The following is a 21,920-nucleotide window of genomic DNA, read 5'->3' as shown; positions in this document are numbered from 1 at the left end:
AGTTTTTGTACTGCTATTCAAGGGAATAGGAAATACTGTGATGTGGTTTTTCAGTATGCGTATGGTAGCGATAACATAATCAAGTGCACGTTAGTGATAAATTAATTCCGTAAATTTATTTACAGAGAACGGTACTTCAGAGGAAATCAATTTGGCTAGCAAATCAGGTTGCCCTTGAACCTCCCATTCATTGCTAGTTCTATGAAAATTGGCTTATTTTACAAAATTTGTTTCTGAGGAACATTATTTGACGTAATTAAATTGTCAGAATTGATCTTTCAATAATTTGGTGTAGAATTGCATGGTAACATGGTAAAATATGTCTAATCTGCTGTCTAAACAACAATAAATCTATATCTATGATTAACTTACAGTTGTTTCCAAACATGGATGTATCTCCTACCTGTAGCTCTCTTCTGTATCCATCTAACAAAGTCTTCAGTACATTTTCAATTAAAAAATATGACATTTGGCATGATATCTCAATTTTGAATAACCGTACCACACTTCAAACATTCCTCAGCTAAATCATTCCGATGCCAAAGGCGAAATTTCGAGTGTTACACACCTCAAAGAAGACTTCATGGAACCTTAGTTATATGGATCTTTGAATCTATTACAACTGATCATCTTCCAAGGAAAGACAAATCAACTCTACTGGAGTCTGCTACGAGACTTGAATCAGGAGACCAAGCACTTAAAGCAAGGTAGTGAATTGCTCCCGGGATAATCATTTGAACTGGCCAATTAGTTGGAATCTTCTTCTTCTTTGGCTCAACAACCGTTGTCGGTCAAGACCTGGCTGTAGCACTTGTGCGCTTGGCTTTCAGTGTCTTATGGATTACCGCCCATAGCAGGATAGTCAGTCCTACGTATGGCGCCACGGTTCATTTGGGACTTGAACCCATGACGGGCATAATGTCAAGTCGAACGAGTTGTCGACTATACTACGAGACCGGCCTGAATTAGTAGGAATAATCTTGGAAAATCTCTATGTTTGAGACATGCCTAACCTAGAATAGAAATATGCGTCAGTGTGTCTATTCTTCAGCATGTTAAAAATAAATTGATGATCAATAGAATGAAGAGGAAATACCTTTCTATCTTCTTGAAACAAACGATACCTCGCATTACGATGTCACTATTGCAATCTGCAGACAACAATCCTATGTCCTCCAGGTTCTGCATTCTAGGAAACAACTTCAAGCAGTGAATTCAATCACAAGCTGGAATGAATAGCACATCAGAGGCATGTTATCAAGAAGCCAACGTCGTATTTCACCAAGAGAGTCTAAAGCCCGGAAGAGGATCAATACGAGGTACGAATCAGGAGTGTTATGTGGAACAAGATCTACCGTATTGAATCTCCGTATATAGATACGAAACAGCACCGCAGGAACAGGAGCTACATGGAAATCCATTAATACCCAAACCAAGTCGGCACGATGAATTTATTTCCAAGCACGTCAAAATAAACCCGTGATAGGAAATGATAAGAACCGACATTGAAGTTATCGTGTTCATAGGAATGTATTGGTCCTTGAGTGGAGTACAATTGACAAATACATAATGTAGAGAGAATGTTCAACCATCAATACTGCTTCCAAATTTTAATACTATCTTAACATCTATTAACGATCAAAAGCTTTGTGTTATTTGTCTATTTATCTGTTTATTCATTTGCCTGAGCTGCGTGTTATTAGTTCTAATATAGCTATCATCGTCTTATCTGATAAAAACACTCATCGTTGTTCAAATTATCTCTCATCCACAAACGTAACCTTTGAATCTGCACCTCCAGCTAACGCCACACAACCATCTGTAACACCAACATTTCAGCCTATCTTTATTGAAATTTTCCCAGAACACCCATTACTGCAAACGTCAGCAACATTTTGCTGCTTGAGCTGGTGCAGCATTTTCAAACAAGAATATTCACACCATCGCCGGAAGGGACACCAATTAATCGTTGGAAATGTTTCCGACCCGATTGAACTTTTCAAGAGGCCGATCAATTTTTAGCATTTCTCACACACACATGCAGAGCAACAGCTTGGTATTACGCACGTTTGCTCATGGCACGGTTTCGACCCGCAAGCATAATCCATCACGTCGAGGCTGTGTTGCGTTTTATTTTCGCACTTACATCAAAACAAAAGGTTTCATTGTCAGCCGATCAAGCACGGGAAAAGCCCGCATCAACAACTTTACTCTTTGTTCTGTGTTGTGATGTACAAAACCAAACCAAACAACCAGAACAAGAAAAAAAAGTGGAGACAAGCGAAACAATCATAACACGCGTCAAAAGTTTTCCCATTTGCTGTAACGCTCATTAGATCAACACTAACATCGGTGGAAACATTAATTGCTCGCTGGACGTGCGGGCCGGAGGTGAGCAAAGTTTAAATGAAACCGAAAGCAACGGACGGCACCGCATGCACGGCAAAGCATCCGCGGCCTGTCACTGCAGCATCAAGCGGCACACCGAGTGGCGCCAGCCACCTACTAATTGCATGCCGCACTCCCTGTACCCGTTGGATTTTTTTTTTCATTTCTTTTTGCCTTTACCATCAGGGCCATGCGCTGGCGCAAACGGTGGATCGCTCAAATGGTCGCGAACAAAGTGGGGTGAAAATTAACGCAAGCATCCCCGCGGGATGGACTGGCAGTGCTGGGTTTCCCTTTCTTACCTTTTTTTTTTTCGCTTCCCAAACTGTCAGAACCAGTACGCGCTACGATGGACGCTTAAAAATGGCGCCTTTACCCACAGCGGCGAAGTAAAAAGTTCACTTTAATTAATGTTCAACTCGGACATAAATGAAAGCAACGATCACCGGACCAAGCACCGGATGAGAGAGCAGCAGGTTAAAAGGAAAAAAACTGAAGTAAACTGTTTTTTTTTTCACAGCGAACAGGGACAAGGCTTGAGAATTCATGGAATCCAACGGAAATGGCCGAAGGTCAAATGACGCCAACTAACCCGAGCTGCATCATGGTAGATCGCGATTTTTGCTTTCTTTTGTGTCTAAGATGCAATTTCTTTTACTTGGGTTTGGTTTTTATTTAACTTGCAGGATAGTTTACAAATAATTTCAAACTTTTGCGGCTGCAAACGCGTTTGGTTTGAATAAAGTGTGAAGGAGCGTTAATAATGCTTCTCCAGTTAATTAAGGACCAAAGTTTTGAGAAGTTGTCGTTAAAATGACACCACAAGTTATTGTTTTTTCTGAGGAATCTTTACATTCTTGTGAATGTTTGTATGGGCAGAACAGCTCACCTCTGCATATTGAACTACGAAAGATATAATAATTTGATATCCATGACAGTTGAGTGATACTATTTTCGAGCATCAACTGCGACACATGATGACTTCAAGATCATGTCCATGTTCTTTTGTTCTGAGATCATATCTTGCCATCATGTACAAAGTACATTGTGAGCGGTATTGACTTCGGCGATTATTATCAACTGAGATAGCAACTTGAAATGGTACATTACAAGGAACAATCAAGGATTCAATTCAGTAACCAAGTCGGAGATCTAAGCAACCTGGAATTGAGCAATTCGCCAAAGCTCCAGAGTCTATTTAAATTGAATTAATAATCACAGGTCTAGTTTCTCACATGGTATGTTGTTTAGTGACCAAATCTTACAATTTTTTATAAAATTCAGAGTACACAGTATTGCACCTTTCGGTAATTTTCTTGACTTTTTGTGGCCGATTGAATTACCCAGAGCAGACGAATATACGATAGAACTGGCTCAGAATATCTGGAAGACTATGTCGTTTGCTACAAACCAAGTGTAATCATCCAAGGAAAGAAAGCTCTTTTTAATAACTTAATCGTCTTAAATACAGTCTTTCCCAGAGTTACGCGAATAATGCATTCCGGAGACATTCGCTTAACTCGGATTTTCGCGTAAGTCGAATATCACGTTTTACAGCCAAAATATACTTGAATAATAATTAATTTTGATTGAATTTAATTCATTTATGTAATTTATTACGTATTTGATTCAATTCATATAGAAAAATAGGTTATTCCTGTTCTTTTAGTGTTTTAAAAATGAAAAAAAATGCAATTTACTTTCCAATGGACAATTGATGGAGAAAATTGTACTGATTTGACATCTGAACTGCCAAAAATAAAATTTTGCGTGACTCGAATTTTCGTAACTCGAGTATCGCGTAACTCGAGTAACGCGTAACTCGAGTGACGCGTAACTCGGGGAAAGACTGTAGTAATTCAAGCAGCAGAGAGCCTTACCGCGTGGCCACATGAAGTAAAATATACAGCGAAATGAACTATTTGACGGGCGAAGTATTTGTCAGATAACGCATCACAGCAACCAAGTGATGTGCAATGTGAACAAATAATGTACACAAAATCGTTACTAAATCCAATAAAGAACTGCAATGTTAAGTATATCGTAAATTTTCAATCAACAATTCATAATTTCTTTCATTTTGGGATTGTTCTGCTTAAGAAGATATCCTTTTAAAGTGAATTTCGAAAGCGGATGTTGTATCTCCCCCAACCCTTTGTAATGTGATGATCGTACAACTGTACCTCGAGTACCGTCGCGATAGGTCAGTTTTTACGAGGTGGCATAAAACATTGATCGAGCGGACTTTTTAACACTTAATCGTCCAGGCGATCATAGAAACCTTTAGGAGGTTTCCCTTACTGGAAACGTTGGAGTTTAGAAGCCCTCCCTTGGGTAGGGGAACATAACTAAACTCTTGAAATAAGTTGGAAGGCAAAAGGAATTATGAAGCGTAACGTCCTATCTTGGCAGTCCGAACGAATCTGCTCTGCCGTGATCGGAATTGGTTTTATTTATTCTCAAGATATGTTATGGGTTTCGTACATTTGGTTTTGGAATATGTTTCTGTCCTAATGAAATGTTATTGTTATTGGCAACAATTTATAAATTGAAATGGTGTGGGATTTTTTGTCAATTTGTGCCAATGCTGCGCTTTTAGTGTTTTTACAAAGGTTCTGGAAAGTTTCAACTTTTCTAGCCAAAGAACTAGTGCGTTCGTCAATCATTGCCTACACTGCGCTTTTAGCAATAAGTTGCTATGCGTTCTCGGTTCACCTAGTTTGCCTACAGTAACGCCTGATTTGCTTATTGAGCGTCTTTCGGGTGTTTTCAAGAAGTGTGTCACAATTGTTTTTATATGAACGGTGGGGCCTGAATTCTTCCGGTTGCTTTGTTATGGTATGATCTGATTTGCTGAGTGTGTTATAATGAATGTGTTGCAATAGTGTGGTTTGGCTTTCCAAAGTATGTTACAATGAGTCTATAGTTGATAGTGTGTATTATAATAAGTTCTGTATAGCAGATATGCTACACCTTTATCAGCAACTTTCAGATATTTCGCCTGTCAAATAGTTCATTTCGCTGTATATTTCACCTCATGTGCCCGCACGGTTACAATTTCATATTGAACAGCCCAAGATAGATACAATAAGACCCAGCATGCTTAGTTATGCCTATGTTTAATGAAATCTGTCTCATTCTGCCTGCACAATGTTGGTTTTATCTACCTGTATGGACGAACTAGAAGTGTACCAAATGAACCAGAACCGTACGGTTCATTCAGTTCACTTGAAAAAGTGAATGAACCGGTTTACTCGTGGAATAAATTCGATGCAAATTTATGATACAAGACATCTGTCACATTGACATTTCATGCATCATTAACTCAGTAAACTTACACAATAATTTCGCAGCCAATATTTGCAAACCTTAGTGCTCTAAGTGCACGTGATCGTCTAAACTGATACTCAACGCACTAAACGACGCCGTGCCAAAGGTAATAGCTCACAATATGACACCTCCACCACTTTACATGCAAACTTTCACACATTTTCAGCTTTACCGCTTCCGTTGTGGGAGTAAAGAATCACCTTACGACCACTCTTTTTTTTTTAGTTTTCTGGTAGAGTTTAGCCCCTTTTTACCACACTTAAGTGCAAAAATTGAATCGACTTTCAACTGTCTGGAACAGTATCCAGAATTGCTCCACACTGTGCACCAGCGGGGGCCACAAAACTCGCCCGATACTCTGTGCACCGTAACTGATGCTCCCGCTACCTCTAAATGTGTGTTCCGCTTCCCCTTTTAAGACCAGTGCCAACGAACCAGTTCCTAAGCGTTTTAAAAATGAGCAGCGAGAATGGCAAACTTTCCCCGTGATGTAGATCGTGTCACACTCTCGTTTTGTGTGTGTGCCTGTGTTTGGAGCTGAAAATGGTCTAACTTTTGGCGCACACTGAGCAAGCTTGACGCTCGGAGAAATATTGCATGTCCTTAGGGAGCCCACCAAAAACACCCGCCCTCAAGGAAGCAGGAAAAGGGACCCAAATTTATGAACCCGCCATACCACTTTGGGGGTCCTTTAAAACCTTAAACCATTTTTACGCTTCACGGAAGGCAAAATTTTGCAGGGGAATTTTACGCAAGCACAAGAAACAGCCAGCGAGGGTGACTGCATTAATGGTCGTACCTTTTACGAGAGTAGACAACAACAAAAAACAAACACTCTATCTGATGTAAAGTTTTTTATACGACACTTTAGTTGTTGTTTTTTTCTTTGCTTCCTTCATTAAAACAAAACGCTTACTTACCAAAGTTCACCCCTAGCAGGAGAAGGTGGAGAGCGGTGGCGCCGACCAGAATCGGTATTATCCTTAACGTCATGGTGCTGTTTCGGTCGCTATCGTCCTTGCTGCCGTCATTAAAAGCAAAGGGACACTCCCGACGTTTGTTTTGTTTGTGTCTTGCTCCTCTCTTTGCTCGTTCACGATGTTCTGTTTTTTTTATTATTTTATTAGTTAAAGCTTCCGCAAAACAAAGCAAGAAAAAAACGATGACGACGTTCCTTATTCAAACGGTTCCAGCCGTCATTACACACCGGAGAATGTGCGCAGCCCGCCGCAACGAAAGCAAACAACAAATAAATCAACTCAGCAACCCGCCCGCTAGCAGGGTGACCAGCTGCACCGGGGATTTAAAATCAGCTGAGTTGTTCGCTCTCTTTCTTCCTCTCTCTCTCTCTCTCTCTCTCTCTCTCTCTTTCTCTCTCTTTCTCACGCACTCTATGAAAAATTAAGATTCTAGTTTAAAATTCCCCTTTTCACGGGGCACAACAGCATTCAAGCTTAAGTGTGAAATAAATCGCACTGCACACAACGCTAGCAAATATGCAAAGCTTCACACACTCCCTCCTGCCCTCCCAGAGGCTTTTCCCCACTAACACACACACACACTCCCCACTAGAGATACAGAATGCACTTTCTTTATGCTTTTCGCACAACCGAAACACCGGGACACCTTTCACCTTCCGATTTTCCAAACGCTTCCGCTGTGCGGGTTTTTCACAGCAGACCGAGGGTGAAAATCCTTCTTTTGTGAAACTTTTTTTCCCACCTGGGGAGGGGGATACTGTGAACGGGTGGGGGAGGGGGATGCACACAACTCTATCACACACACGCTCACACCTTCTTCTTTTCCTTAACGACTCACCAACGGCCTACATTGCCAAGTGGAGCAGCAACACACGATTGCAATCGGTGGCTGCTTGGATAGGCTTGGCACGTTCGCGCCGGTTTACTTTTTTTTTTTTGAACACACACACACACACATGCACATACACACAAACTCTGTGGAGAAATCACACGTGGATATATGTTTATCGAGGAATGGAATGCATTCGTCCTGTGTGTGTCTTATGTGAAGGAGAGAAAGAGAAAGAGAAGAGTGAGAAGAAAGGATGAAAAATGCGAGATAGCAAACTATAAAGTTAGAGATCCTGTGCTCTGCGGCAAAAACACGTTCCGCTTGAAATGCTGGCAGCAACGTGAAAAATGCATACGACGATGAGCTTCTTTCGCTTTTCTTGCGCTTCACCGCGCCAGGAAATTCGTAGCCTGTGCTTTCGGTGCAAAATTCATTTAATTTACTCATCTATCTCTCGGCTGCACACATGTGGGGCCGAAACAGCCACAGCATTCCGGGTCATAAGGTAAAAGGTGGATCGTGATTATAATGCTTCCTTCCTGGGCAGAGACACACGTACACAAAATAGACACACACAAACGCACACATACTTATAATTTCGAGCATTTTAAATGTGTGCAACGGGCTCATCGCTCGGTGTGTGGGGAATAATATAATTTAAAAACTGTGCCTTTCCTCGTGCTTTGTCTGATTTTGAGCGTATTTTCTTTTAATTTATCTGCACCTGCAAGTTTTCCCTCTCTGTTTCTATGTCTCGAAAGCTGTGGCAGCATTTAGAAAGCCATCTTTAGACGGCCAACAATCAAGCCGAAGGACAAGACACGGCTGCAGTGAATGGTAATGAAATTGAATGTCATAAAAGGTATCAACGGTGGTTTGGCGCTTTGATCTATTTGAACGATTTTTCTGCCAGTTTTTTTTTCACCCACCACTCGCATTCAGTTTCATTGATCCTTCCCGCAAGAAAAAGGTCGTTGCTTTTGTACACTTTTTTGTCTTTCGTTTGCTTTCGCCAAAACCTAACCAAAAAGCCTTCGGTGAGCTTTCCACACGACACGGCAACCAAGAAGCGAGAGAGATTTCCGCACACGCACGCACACAATGTCTTTACGATACGACTGCCCTCCCTGGGACGGAAGTGGGATTTGAGCAGGACATAGGCAGCACCGGGTTTAGTGTGTGTGTATGTGTGTACGCGCTTTGTGTTATTTGTTCACCGTTGGGAGTAAAAACTTCGTTTGCCGGCCGTTTTTAGTATCCGCTAGCAGAAAATGGGATCGCAATGTCTTTATGGTTGATTTTTGGTGGAAGTAAACATACACACACACAAAGCCACCCACTATACCATTCACGTGAGAGAGAGAAAGACGTGGAGAAACCGTGGAAAATCGTATACACACAGCCCACCAACAACCACCCGGTCGACCCGAATGAGACAACTCCACGGGGAGCCCGAGATGATGGCTTTAATAACGGCACCGTAGATGAGGATGCTGACGATGAGAATGATGATGATGATGATGATCTTATCCTTCCCTTGGTTGTAGTTTTGTTTAGTTTTGGACCACTACCCCCTCACCCTGTTTTACCACCCACACCACTGTTCTCATCGGTCACGGTCGATATAACACTTCCATTTCCGAATCAATTCGTATGTGTTCGGGCTCGTCTGTGTGTGTATGTTTCCCATTTGGGAAAACACGCCGGTACGGAATGTCACATTTGCTGCTTATTATTACCGGGCAACAACAATCGTTCACCGCGTTCACCAACGACAACAACACCAGTGCAGGGAGAATGTTTCAGCTGTTTCCGTAGCCGACGCTGCGTACGCGTGCCTCATCTCGCGATGGCTTTCTGGCGCAAACTGACGAGCACGAATGGTTGGGCCCGTAACCGAAGACGCAGATGATGACTACGAAATTCAATGGTTGTGCTTCTCCTCCCCGGCACATGGTCGTTGGGCGCATGCTCTTTGGCGCGCAGTTCTACCGCTGTCACAGTTAGCAGGCAGATGAGACAATGTAAAATCGAGGATTTGTGTGTGATGTTTAAATACAAATTCAAAATATTATTAAATTAAATTAAACTGTTTAGACATGAATTTGAAAACTTGGCTCTTTATCACGTTTTGAACTAGCAATGGTTAAACAAATCCAGAAACCAGAAATCAAACAATTACAATTTATCGGGTTTAAAAGCTGTTTAAGTGCACACAATTATATTTTTATTTCATATTTTTTACATATTTTAAAGCATCACTTAAACCTAATTTAAACAAATTTGACGCCACATACCGAGCGCCAAACACACGTGTGCGACAGCAACGGTTTATTTGAAATTGTTTCATGAAACGTTTGCCAGCGCCACGGCGGACAGTAGCGTAACTACCCCGGCTCTTTGCTCTCACTTTCTCACTTCTCAGCGAAATCTTCTCACCCTTGCCAGCGGCTCTCTCACTACTGTAGCAGCTCGCATTGAATGCTACCATCGAAAAATCACGATGTGAAAATAAATTACCTTTGAAATAAATTTTGCACAAATGTTTAAAAAAGATTATTTATAAACTAATTGGATTGTCTCTTGCATTCGATTAACACCCGATTGAATGCATATCATTAGCATCAGCATACCAGTATCGCATCGAACGTATTTCCGGTTCTACAAGCGTGACCAAAACACAACAAGCGACGTAACATTCCTTTATCAATCAAAACCACCCAATGTATGCAAGGAAGATGCAAATGAGGCGCTCAGCTCGAGCACGTGTAGCAAGCTCGCTCCACGTGCTCAATGCATACCTGGTGGCCAGGTGGTGCTGCGCAGTTCCATCCAGTTCCAGCGATGGCAACACTGGCCCCAATCGTCCCACCATCGATGCAGCGAGAACGTCAGCACAGTTGATGCTTTTGCTTTTTTATTCCCAATACCGATCGCTCGCTTTGCTCGCCGACTCACTGGAGGCAGGCACCTCTATCTTGTTACTATCTGATGCGGTCGTTTAGAAGCGGGGCCAATCTATCACACGAACCCCTTTCCGTTTCCCGGTTCCCTGCAGTTCCTGTACGGCTGCACGTTGCACTCGTCCCGGTGTAGGCCGTAGTTTCGATAGTTTAGCTGGACACCGGAACAAAGCAGGTTCAGTTGTACTTTTACTTTCGTGCCGTGTGGACGCGAGGCAGACAGACTCCCGAGGCTCTAGTTGGAAGGAAAGGATCGCTTGTTTGCAGTGAAGTTCTGTTCATTGAAAGAAAGGATTTTACAGCTTGCTTTGTGCAGTGAAGGAAAGTGATAGAAAACCTTAACGATGTACCGTTTGCAGCAAGAGTTGGATAAGGTAATTGGGTGGAATTTTTATTCCAGATACTATTAGGCTATTTAAAGGTACAAAAAAGCGTGAAAGTGAGAATGCAGTTTTTTTAGCTTTTTTTATTTACAATCATGCTTAAATAATGAGGTTTATGCTTCAAGCTATAAAGTGAATCAAATGCTCAAAGGGATAAACACTTTGTTTTGCTTTTTTTAATATATATTTTCTCATTACTATCAAATTTTGTGATTCGTGTTGTATTAAGTGAAAGTATTAATGAAAGACCATTAAAATTGTTGAAATAGTTTTACACTACTATCCATGATGCTTTTCTATCATGCAACAGAATTGTTTTACATGTGGAGGCTTTTAGCCATTTATTTTATATTTATTTTCACACTATCTTCAACCAGTCCCTTAAAAAAATCGATTTTTTTAACATTCTTAACACTCCAAAATTGGTCCCTAATCATAACACGTCAATCAACCCTTCCTATGCCCTTACCATCTGACACGTACGCTTCCGGGGGGAGGGGACTGAGAAGCAACCACTTAAAACAAACACAACACAAATAAGTAGCAACAAGTAGCACATGAACGACCCCAACAACAAGCAACATCTCTTCTCCTATTATCAGCGGCATCCTTAGGCTTCGTAACAAATCACTACAAAACCGGGTCTCAGTAACTGACACCACCGCGCACCACGTGCATACTAATTGATTCTTTAATTGGTGGCTGCCCCTCCGCCCTGTGAGAGTGCTTACTGGTGTCGAAACCCTGTCACACAAACGGTCAGTTTGAATAGTGAAACGCCAAACGATAAGCCCGAATCGCGGCCTGAATCGCGCGATAAACGAACACTCATAATCGGCTCATTTTTTTTTCGGGTACCTCCAATTAGTGTCAGAGGACAGTGGACTTCCTTTCCCTTGCGCTCCGTGCCGTTCCCTTTACCCTGTTACCTCCTTTCTACGTGCGCGATAACGCACACCACGATCGTGCAGGACATCGGCTCCGTGCGAGGGCACGCAACACAGCCGAGCGCCGCTTATCAACTTGCCTGTGTGACGCCATCTAACACACAATTGACGTGTACCCATAGGAGCGGGGGGGGGGGGGGGAGCGAGATCACTCGATCGTGCGATCTCTGTCGCGCTATCGCACCCGGCGGCCGTGTGGCAGGCTCGATTTAAATGCTTCCTTCTTGCTGCCGACCGGACACATTACCGGCTGAACGATCGTTTGGGACGGTCTGTGCAGTGTTTGTGCGTGTTTGGTGGCTGTAGTGATCGTGTGTTTTGTGCATTCTACCGAGACGACTAGTGCAGTGAAAAACGCTTAAAACACGCCCAGTTTAGTACGAAAAGGGGAAAAAAGCTCACCATGTACGGACGTCAGGAATCGCAAGGGGTAAGCGTAAATTGGAGCACGCACTGGAATGCGTCAGAAGTTTCCCGATCCATCGCGTGAACTGATAACGCATGAACCGAAGACGTACTTAAAATCATTACGCAAAGTCCAATACCGTAAAGGGAGAGAGAGATTTCGCTTTCGATTGCAAAACTACCGTTCAACCGTGTACGATTGTGTGTGACATTAACCCCACTAACGATCGATCGATCGATGGGGGAAATAATTGCAAAAACCTTGGGAAAACCCTCCACTACACCGGTGGCCGCAGACTCTCACCAGCAAACCAGTTGCTTTCGTACTTTAACATAATTAAAGCGACCCCCTCGCTTAACGGTCAACTCCCTCCCTCTCCCTCTGCTTTTATGTTTCAAGCTACAAATGACAAGTGTAATACACCCGGTAGCAACACAATGCAATCAAAGATTTGCTTTGTTCTTTACGATTCCGCATTACCTGGAGGGCATTGCAGAATGTGTCAATTCCTGTGGACACTCGCGCTGCAATCACCGGTCAATGTCAAACAGTGATGGTGCTGTTCGATGATGTATGTGAACAGGTTTTGTTGCAAAAAGATATCCCCTCCAGCGCCGTTTCGGAGGGTGTATCAACTAGTGATGGGAAAAAGTACCGAGAAAAAGAGGTGGAGCGAATCCGTTCGCTTCTCGAAAAAAGCGGAACTACTCCAACAGGTTTTGTTGAAGTTGATTGATAAGAGATGTTTAGTCAGTGTAAAATATATAAATTTTATAGGCACGATGGTTTATTCGGCTCCGTGAGAGTTTGATTCCCATTTGAACCGTCCCTTCGTAGCAAAGAGTTATGTTCCGGTTGCGTGTTACTCAGATTTGGATTATTAATGACGAGATGACCGCACGTAGCTCTTTAATCGAAGAAAATTTTGGAAAGTCGTTCTAAAAGCGCAGTGATTGTTGTTTGTTTGTACAGTTTATAGAGTATTTGGCTCCAACGGGGTTCTTTCGGCTCATTGTACGACACAGTGATTCTTCATAGGAACTTGTGGACACAATTTGGAACATTGCTATGCCGCGCGATATTTGCAGTAATTATTAACAGCAACTTATAGGCGATTTTCAGAACATCGCTATGAGCGAGATACGAAGTGATCGTTCTCAGAGCCTTATGAACATTTGTTAGAATGTCATTCGTAGGAATCATATTTGTATCGATCGATCTAAATTACTTCTTAACGATTTTTAAAGCGTCGAAGGTCTTCTAATCCGGATACTCGATCATCGGAGAATTATTAGGAATGATGATTCTCAGGGACTTTAGAGCGTTTTTGCGAACAATTTTTCATTCATTGGAATGATATGTGGAACGATCGATCTAAAGAACTATGAAACGATCTTTTGGATCGCCGTAGGCGTTCAATTTAAGAGCGATGTGTGTAAAGAAGTTCTGAACTATATGTAAAAAGTTGTCAAAAGAAAAGACATTTCAAGCGTTCGTTGTCATCAACTTATAAATGATATTTGGAGCGATCTTCCACATGAACTTTTGAACAATATTTGGATACCGAAGAACAAATTTCGAACGGAACGAACCTGATGCCATTCACTGAAATAAAATAGCGGATCCGCACCCAACAGTTCACTCATAAATTCCCATCACCAATATCAACGCCGATACATCACTTCAATTCGCACTCACAATGTACAAGATCGAGTGTGATCGCTTCCTTTTTTATAGGAGTTTTTCGCCTTCTCTCTGTCTCTCTCTCTCTCTCTCTCTCTCTCTCTCTCTCTGCGTGCGATAAGAACAAAACACAAACATGACGACACACAGCCAAGACATTCCCCGAACAAAGCTTCATCTTTCCCTAAAACCCCACCCGACGTCATCACGGGGGCAATCTTGGGCGATTGTTTCATCATCGTGCACGACCCTCCGAACGCGAGCGGAGAAAACGAAGTAAATAAAAAACATACGGAAATGCGCCATTACTGTCCGTTAGCCCGCCGTCGGTGGGAAATCCGACACCCCGCGTGCTCGAGATCTAATTCCTTTCCACAAGACGGCTGGCGAGGTGAAGGGGCTCGTTATAAAGCGATCGCCACCGGTGCGATTCGCGCTCAGTACCTTACAATCCTTCCATCCTTCAACTGCGCAGTGCTGTGTTCTGGCGAAGCTAACGAGTAGTGTTACACCTCTTTTTTGGCACATCTAGCCCACGCTGAAGGAAGGTGGCTCCTACATTATGGAAGGACACGATGCGGCCGAAGCGAAGAACGTCTGCCTGATCTTCTCGCCCGAGCAGGAGGAGGCGGGCGCACTGGCCAAGATGCTGCGAATCTTCGACGACCACCGGGTGAACCTGCTGCACATTGAGTCGCGTTCGTCGACCCGCGGCCCGGGCTACGAGTTTATGGTCGAGTGTGACGGCAAGCGCGGCACGCTCGGGCCGGCCATCGAGGCGATCCGCGAGAAGAGCAACTACTTCAACATCATCTCGCGCGACTACAAGGATAACGAAGGTTGGTTTGATGGTTTGGGGGTTTGGGTGGAGTTGACAAAAAGCTCATTTTCTTGATTTTTCTTCCTTTTAGCTACTGTTCCGTGGTTCCCGCGGCGCATCCGCGATCTGGACCGGTTCGCCAACCAGATCCTGTCGTACGGGGCCGAGCTGGACTCGGACCATCCCGGCTTTACCGACCAGACGTATCGCGAGCGGCGCAAGTACTTTGCCGACATTGCGTTCAACTACAAGCACGGCCAGCCGTTGCCGCACGTCGACTACACGCCGGAGGAGGTGAACACGTGGCGGGAGGTGTTCCGCAACCTCACCAAGCTGTACCGCACGCACGCGTGCCGCGAGCACAACCACGTGTTTCCGCTGCTGATCGAGAACTGTGGCTACCGGGAGGACAACATACCGCAGCTGGAGGATGTGTCCAACTTCCTGAAGGACTGTACCGGGTTTACGTTGCGCCCGGTCGCGGGACTGCTTTCGTCGCGCGATTTTCTCGCCGGCCTAGCGTTCCGCGTGTTCCACTCGACGCAGTACATCCGGCACCCGAGCAAGCCGCTGTACACGCCGGAACCGGACGTGTGCCACGAGCTGCTCGGCCATGCGCCGCTCTTTGCCGATCCGTCCTTTGCGCAGTTCTCGCAGGAGATCGGACTGGCGTCGCTCGGTGCACCGGATGAGTTTGTGGAGAAGCTAGCGACGGTGAGTACAGCCAAATACACGCAGTAGAAATAGACAGTAGGTGGCATTTGCTGACTCCTTCTTCATTCCCCTTTTCCCCTCTCCAGTGCTTCTGGTTCACGGTCGAGTACGGTATGTGCCGCCAGAACGGCGAGCTGAAGGCGTACGGGGCCGGTTTGCTGTCCTCGTTCGGCGAGCTGCAGTACTGCCTGACCGACAAGCCCGAGCTGCGCGAGTTCGATCCGGCCAAGACGTGCGAGCAGAAGTACCCGATCACCGAGTACCAGCCGGTGTACTTCGTGTCGGAAAGCTTCGAGGACGCGATCCAGAAGATGATCAACTACGCGAACACGATCCCGCGCCCGTTCGGCGTCCGGTACGATCCGTACACGCAGAGCATCGAGATACTGGACTCGGTGCCGCAGATCTCCAACCTGATGCGCAACATCCACAACGAGTTCGAGGTGCTGCAGAACGCGTTCAAGAAGCTGTAGTGTGGCCGACGCGAAACCGCCGATCGCCACGCGCAGGTTCAGTGCAGGGAGCGAATACAGTACAATCGTTGGTACGTTTGCCTTTTTTGTCTGTTTTAAAACGATAAGTTCGTTTAAAGAATCGAATTGAAAGCGATGATGGTGTTTTTTTTATAATGTTATCCTTAATACTGGCCAAGAATTTTGATTTTAATTAGTATGTTAAGAGTGAATAATAAATCACACTTTGTTCGTTAAGCACATACAGAAAAATTGTTTTAATGACCGTCCACCGTTCGCGCTATGGAGTGTAATCTTGTTCCACGAAACAAAAACGCTGATTGTAAAGCGCTGATTAAAAGTGCCCCAAAATGACAATCGAAAATACGACGCCACCAGTGTACCCTTCTGACCCGATTGGTCGATTGGCAGATTGGTACACATTGGTGTCTACCAAAACACGAAACAAAACAACAGCAAAAAACGCGCGATATTTTCACTGTGTCACTGTGGTTTTGGCCAATTGGCAATGCGATCATGCGAAACCGCGAGGGGCAAGGTCACAACAGCCCGCACTGATTGTTGAGCCTTTGGGCTTCCCAATCACTACTGCTGCTGCTCCTGCTGTTGGACAGCTGATAGAGTTTGAGTAACCACTGGTTCGAGAATGCGCCAGCACGATCACGCGCTACTTTGTCACACTTTTCCGCAATGTGTGTACATTGTTTCTCAAAATAACTTTTAGTATACCGTTTGCCGATCAGCAAAAAAATTGATCAATTTTAGAAAAATATAGGTTGTGTTATTAAAAATTAAAAAAAAATCTGTTCACCGCCACCATTTGAAGCAAACAACAAGTTTTGCGCGTTGGGTCGTGCCTCCCATGCTGCCATGATCATCGGCCTTATCAATGTTTGTTTTGGAATTGGTTAATGTGCTGTGTGCATGATTCTTCACATTGTCTAGTGATTAACGTAAGTATAAGTGTGATTATCTGTGTTTATGTGTATGAGAGAGTAATCAAAAATTAAAGATTAAAACTCCGTCCGTTAGCAAACGCTCGATACGCCTGTGAAAGCTTCACATGCTACACACGTACCGTATTGCATGCATTTAGGCGCTTTCAAGCCTTCTCCGTCTCTTTTGAAGGCAACATTTTTCTTTGCGCATAAATAAACAACTTACCAGTGGTTGGCAATGGTTCCGCTTTCAACCCCACGTTTGCCATTGTTTCATTTATTTCTCCTTCATTCTCCTACAATCCCTTCCCTTCCCTTGGTACCTCTGCAACTCGATAAGCGCAAAGTAGTCCGCCTCTAATGCTCGATCTGTAACTCCCGGTGCAACTCGAACATCATCCGTCGGGATACCGAAAGAAATGCCTAAGCTGTGTGAACATACACACACACACACACACACACGCACACACACGCATACAGTAAAAATGCTTCCCACGCCACCACCGTGCTCTGGTGTGGTGGTTCCCGTGGCCTCCCATATTTTAGGTCTAACAAACTACTAAACCGACTTAAAGAGACCTTCGGAAGACCTGATCTCTATCTTACGGCCTAAAAGAAACCTGCAATTATCACCACAGTTTTTTTGTTGTTGTCTAACTTCCCACTAAGCCTCTAGGCTCTCTTCTTCCCTTCCCTTCCAGCTCTTCTATTTTACATCAAGACAGACCCTTTGCGACGGATTGCACTCTTTCTCTCTCTTTTCCTTTCTTAATCCCTTACAAGATAATCTAGTAGTACGATGGCTCATTAGGCTCTAAGTAGTATGTGGTAGTGGTATCTATCAGATAGTTTGTATATCTTGCAGTACAAACTCCCCGCTTCCCCTTCGCCTACAGAATTATGCTTCTTTGGTAAATGGACAAGCTAAAAACCTCGTCCTCGTGTGTGTACAGGTATAGCTTTACAAAAAAAAACTGCTGCGGAGGGAGCTTCTTTCCCGCACTGTGTTTACATACATACATACATACATACATACATTCCGTTTACAATACTTAACAATAATTGTCTACAAAACCTCACCGCACAATGGACCAATTCGTTGTGTTAAGCTCGATGGATTTTTTTCGGTTGAAATCACTTCTGTGTCCCTGCTACCGTACTACAATCTACATTTCACTAGTTTGCGAGGGACAGGTCCTGGAACCGGCATCGGAACTACCTGCACCTTGATGTTGTTGCTGCTGCTGCTGTTGCTGTTGAACGGCGGGTTGTTGTTGCTGCTGGCCCTGCTGTTGCTCCATGCCGGAGGTGAACAGGATTTGCGCCTGTTCCGCCGCCATCTGGTACTGCAACAGTCCCATGGTGTTTCCATTACTGTTATTGTTGCTGTTCCCACTCGTTCCAGTGCCACCGTCGGGCGGAGCGCCCATCTGCATGTGCTGCTGCTGCTGGTGTTGCTGCTGCTGGTGTTGCTTCTGCTGCTGGCTCATCATGGACGTGGCGGGTGTGGACGAGGTGGACGATTGGCTCGATTGGTGCTGGAGATGGTGCAGCGGGACCGGCGTCAGCTGCATGTACGATATCATCTCGCTCGGTTCGCCCAGCTTCCCCTGCCCGGTGTCGGTAAAGTTGAGCTGCTCCGGGTCGGGATGCAGGATCGGTTTCTGGTCCGGCGGGCCGATACAAAGCTGCTGCTGATCTTGCAGCGGATGCTGTGGCTGCTGTGCATGGTGCACTCCTCCATGGCTAGGAGGATGTTGCTGCTGCTGCTGCTGCTGTGGCTGTGCCGCGGAAGGATGGTAATGATGATGATGGTACGAGTTTCCCTGATGATGGGCCTGCAGAAACGAACCACCGCTAGCGCACCGTTCCCCAGGCGGTCCAACGCTCGGGCCCGGCCCGGGCCCGTTTCCCGTCCCCGGTGGAAAGGGGAGCGAAACGATCGACGGCAGCAGACCGTACCGGGCCATTAGTAGCTGCTCCTGCACCCGCCGCAGCTCTTCCTGCTGCTGCAGTATCAGATGCTGCAGCTCCTCGTGCTTGCGCTGCAGCTGATCCTGCACCTGGTTCTGGCTGGGCGTCAGGACGACCCCGCCCGTCCCGGTAACGGCCGGATGGTGCGCCACCGCGTACGCCCCGTGCGGTGAGGTGGACTGGATCGGCGACAGTACGCCCGGGGCCGTCTCGGTAAAGCCGGCGACCGGCTGCACCGGGATGGCGGTCAAATACTGCTGCGGCTCGATGAACCCGGTCGCCGTGAGGATCTGCGTGACCGGCGGGGTAATGATGGTGGCGGGCGGCGGTCGTATCGCGGCCGTGGTTGATGGTTGCGGGAGTGGTGGCTGCTGCTGTTGTGGTTGTTGGTGTTGTTGTTGGTGAGGTTGCTGCTGCTGTACTGTTCCGGGCTGCTGCAGTCCAGCTAGCTGCTGGTGGGACTGTTGTTGCTGTGAGGGTTGCTGTTGTTGTGGCTGCTGCTGTTGTTGTTGTTGCTGGAGAGGATGCTGAGCTTGTAGCTGATGCGGGTATACGTCCGGTGGGTTTTGTATCATCGCCGGGTGTGGCTGCTGTTGCGGCGGCAACTGTTGATGTGGTTGCTGCGCTTGGTGGCCCTGCAGCTGTTGATGGGGCTGCAGCAGCGGGTGAGGCTGTTGATGTTGAAGCGGATGTTGAGGTTGCTGTTGCTGCTGCTGCTGATGCTGCTGCTGTTGCGGTAGATGCTGCTGCTGATGGTGCAACTGGCCGGACGGTAGCTGATGACCGCCGTGTGGTTGTTGCGGCTGCTGCAACAGGAAGTGGGACATGGAGTTCCTGTCCGACTGGCTGCCGTGTGAGGAAACCTTCGACGGGAACGTGCTGGTACGCATGCGGGAGCGCTACAAAGTAAGCAAAGTGAGGTTAGACACAGCTCACCACTCCCCCAACTACAACGACTTACCGAATGTTGCGTCACGAGCGACTGCCGGCTGGTGTGAGATTCCGTGGAAATGGAGGTCGCCGAATCCGACCCAGGCCCATGGTACGTGTTGTACCGATGGCGGCCCCGATTGGACAGCCCCGTCGGTGAAACGCCCGGCGTCGGGGCGATCCGGGACGTGCGCGAACTCTTCGAGCTCCAGGGCGAGGTCGCCAGCAGGCTCTGGGACGACGATTGCTGAAACTTTCGCTCGACCCCGTGCACGCTGATGCTGTCCGCGTCCTCCGAGAACTTGCTGTCGCCCGCCGTCTGGTTGCGCATCTGCTTCATCACGTCCGCGTAGCTCACCACCCGGTGCGTGCAGACGACAAACTCCGGCTTCGAGTTCCACTGGTGGTAGGTGATGTAGAACCGCGTCTGCAGCCAGATCCACTGCTGGCCCTTGGTAAGAAACCGATAGTAGCACGAGGTCCCTTCGCCCTTCTGCATCACTACAAGCGCGGGGAAACACAAACATACAAAGCGGACCCAAACAAAGCCCAACATCAGTAATGGTGCCCCCATCCCGGACCGGTACGCGGAGCGGTATATTGTTTCAAGACTGTGAGCTTACATGCTTCATGACAAGCCACCACCTTTTCCAGATCGTCAAAATGATAATAGTCATACCCGGAAGTTCCCAGCACTTCAAACGGGAGGTAACCGATGATGGGTGGCGCGCGGTGGTCGAGAAACAGGAACTTCCACTCGAGGCTGTGGCGGGACGTGAACTCGCTCTTGGTGTTGTCCACGATCGACATTTCGCGTATGAGCTGGGGCGTCTGGAGCCGGCCCGTCCCGACGAACACGAGCCGCGAGTCGGCATCGCTCGTGTACCCGCTGAACCGGGACGTCGTCATGAGCGACTCCGTGTCGACGTCACTGCCTGCAAACGTCGTAAAAAAGGAAGACCAGTTCAAAAAGAAAGGTTCCAAGAGTTTTTGGGGAGATCCTTCAAACGGCTGTACTTACGAAAGTAGCCGGTAAACTGGACATGCTCGTACGACACGTCCGCCCGATAGTCGACCGTGCCGCGCTTGATGTAGCAGGAGAAGGTGACCTGGTTCTCCCGGCTGATGCCCGTCTGCAGCGGATCGACCACCGTCGTCGGGTTCAGCAGTATGTTGTACAGATCGTTCTGGTCGTCCTCGTACACCATATCGTACACGGTCATGTTCAGAAGGTCACTCTGGAATTGGGTTCACAATTTAGATTAGCGATCCCGGTAGCATCCAGATGGCGCTGCTGCCCAACCTGCTTTCCAACTCACCGGTAAATGCCCTAGCAGCGAGGTAATACTTTCAGAGGCGTAAAATACTCTCCCGGTGGAGGAGAACACGATGATGAACCCGTCCAGCGCTTCCAGTATCAGGTGGGTAAACTCTTCGTTCGAGAGAAAGGAGGGCTTCCAGTCGGTCTGGATCTCGTGCACGCGCGATCGCACCGCTATCTCGTTGTGGCTCTTCAGGAACGCGATCGTCGACTTGAGCACGGTCGACTTGTCCATCTTCCGGCTGTTGGAGGACACCATCGAACTGAGCTCGTTCACCAGCAGGTTAAACTGATCGCGGCGCTTCTTCTCGCTCAGATTGCGGGACTTGCTGGAGAGTGAAAACAAGCATTACTCCATTAGTGACATCCCAGCTGGTCTTAACCCGATCGCTATCCTTACCGTTTCGTGTCATCCTTGTCGTCCGGATCTTCATCCATGGCCGAGTACGAATCCGCATGGTGATGGTGATGATGGTGGTGATGGTGATGGTGATGATCGAGATCGATCGACCCGCCGTATCCGTCCACCTCGTCGAACAGGGAGGACCCCCGGGCGGGGTTGTGCTTTAGTTCCTCAATCTTGTGGCCGTTGCCCGGTATTTCCCGGGCAGCACGCACACACAAGAAAATGGTTTCTCACAGAAGGCTTTATTCTCTCTCACTTACACTAAGCGATCCCGCACCGAGACGGCGTAACGCTCCTAAAAGAAAACACACAGACAAAACAATACGGATTTTCCTTAGCCGAGTAGTGACCGGGAAGTTCGTGCTCTACTGCTACTTCCAACGAATGCTGCACGACTCTCTTCTTCTCTAGCTCTGGGGGAGCGAAAGAGTG

At 46.4% G+C, this 21,920-nt stretch overlaps 3 protein-coding genes across 9 annotated transcripts in view; 1 reads left to right on the top strand and 2 right to left on the bottom strand.

The window, feature by feature from the left end:
* The window catches only part of LOC121594682, a 111,470-nt gene extending 102,064 nt beyond the window's left edge, over positions 1–9,406 (bottom strand). For 2 of the 6 annotated variants that reach the window (XM_041918241.1, XM_041918246.1), the window contains exons 1-2: positions 9,270–9,406; positions 6,639–7,738 (exon numbers count right to left, since the gene is read on the bottom strand). In XM_041918241.1, coding sequence (XP_041774175.1) covers positions 6,639–6,711 — 73 coding nt within the window. In that variant the 5' untranslated portion in view covers positions 6,712–7,738; positions 9,270–9,406. The remainder of the gene's footprint in view (positions 1–6,638; positions 7,739–9,269) is intronic. The other 4 variants (XM_041918243.1, XM_041918244.1, XM_041918242.1 and 1 more) reach the window with 4 other exon arrangements.
* A 1,287-nt stretch (positions 9,407–10,693) lies between these two features.
* On the top strand, positions 10,694–16,159 carry LOC121593835 (protein henna). 2 transcript variants are annotated; one of them, XM_041916548.1, is made up of 4 exons: positions 10,694–10,867; positions 14,445–14,751; positions 14,824–15,446; positions 15,533–16,159. In XM_041916548.1, exons 1-4 carry the CDS (start codon positions 10,838–10,840, stop codon positions 15,917–15,919), a joined length of 1,347 nt encoding a protein of 448 aa, XP_041772482.1. In that variant the 5' UTR covers positions 10,694–10,837; the 3' UTR covers positions 15,920–16,159. The 2 variants fall into 2 exon arrangements, with proteins under 2 accessions (XP_041772482.1, XP_041772483.1); XM_041916549.1 differs by lacking the exon at positions 10,694–10,867 and adding an exon at positions 12,049–12,253.
* A 927-nt stretch (positions 16,160–17,086) lies between these two features.
* LOC121593834 (circadian locomoter output cycles protein kaput) lies at positions 17,087–21,715 on the bottom strand. The gene is made up of 6 exons (XM_041916547.1): positions 21,483–21,715; positions 21,081–21,411; positions 20,783–20,999; positions 20,385–20,696; positions 19,793–20,262; positions 17,087–19,730 (listed from the first exon to the last, which is right to left on the bottom strand). The coding sequence occupies exons 1-6, from the start codon at positions 21,518–21,520 to the stop codon at positions 18,024–18,026; spliced, it is 3,075 nt and encodes a 1,024-aa protein (XP_041772481.1). The 5' UTR covers positions 21,521–21,715; the 3' UTR covers positions 17,087–18,023.
* Between the last annotated feature and the right edge of the window lie 205 nt (positions 21,716–21,920).

This window comes from Anopheles merus, chromosome 2L (genome assembly GCF_017562075.2).
Source record: "Anopheles merus strain MAF chromosome 2L, AmerM5.1, whole genome shotgun sequence".
NCBI lineage: Eukaryota > Metazoa > Arthropoda > Insecta > Diptera > Culicidae > Anopheles > Anopheles merus.
The sequence above is the reverse complement of the archived record's forward strand: the minus strand, read 5'-3'. Positions and strand labels throughout refer to the sequence as shown.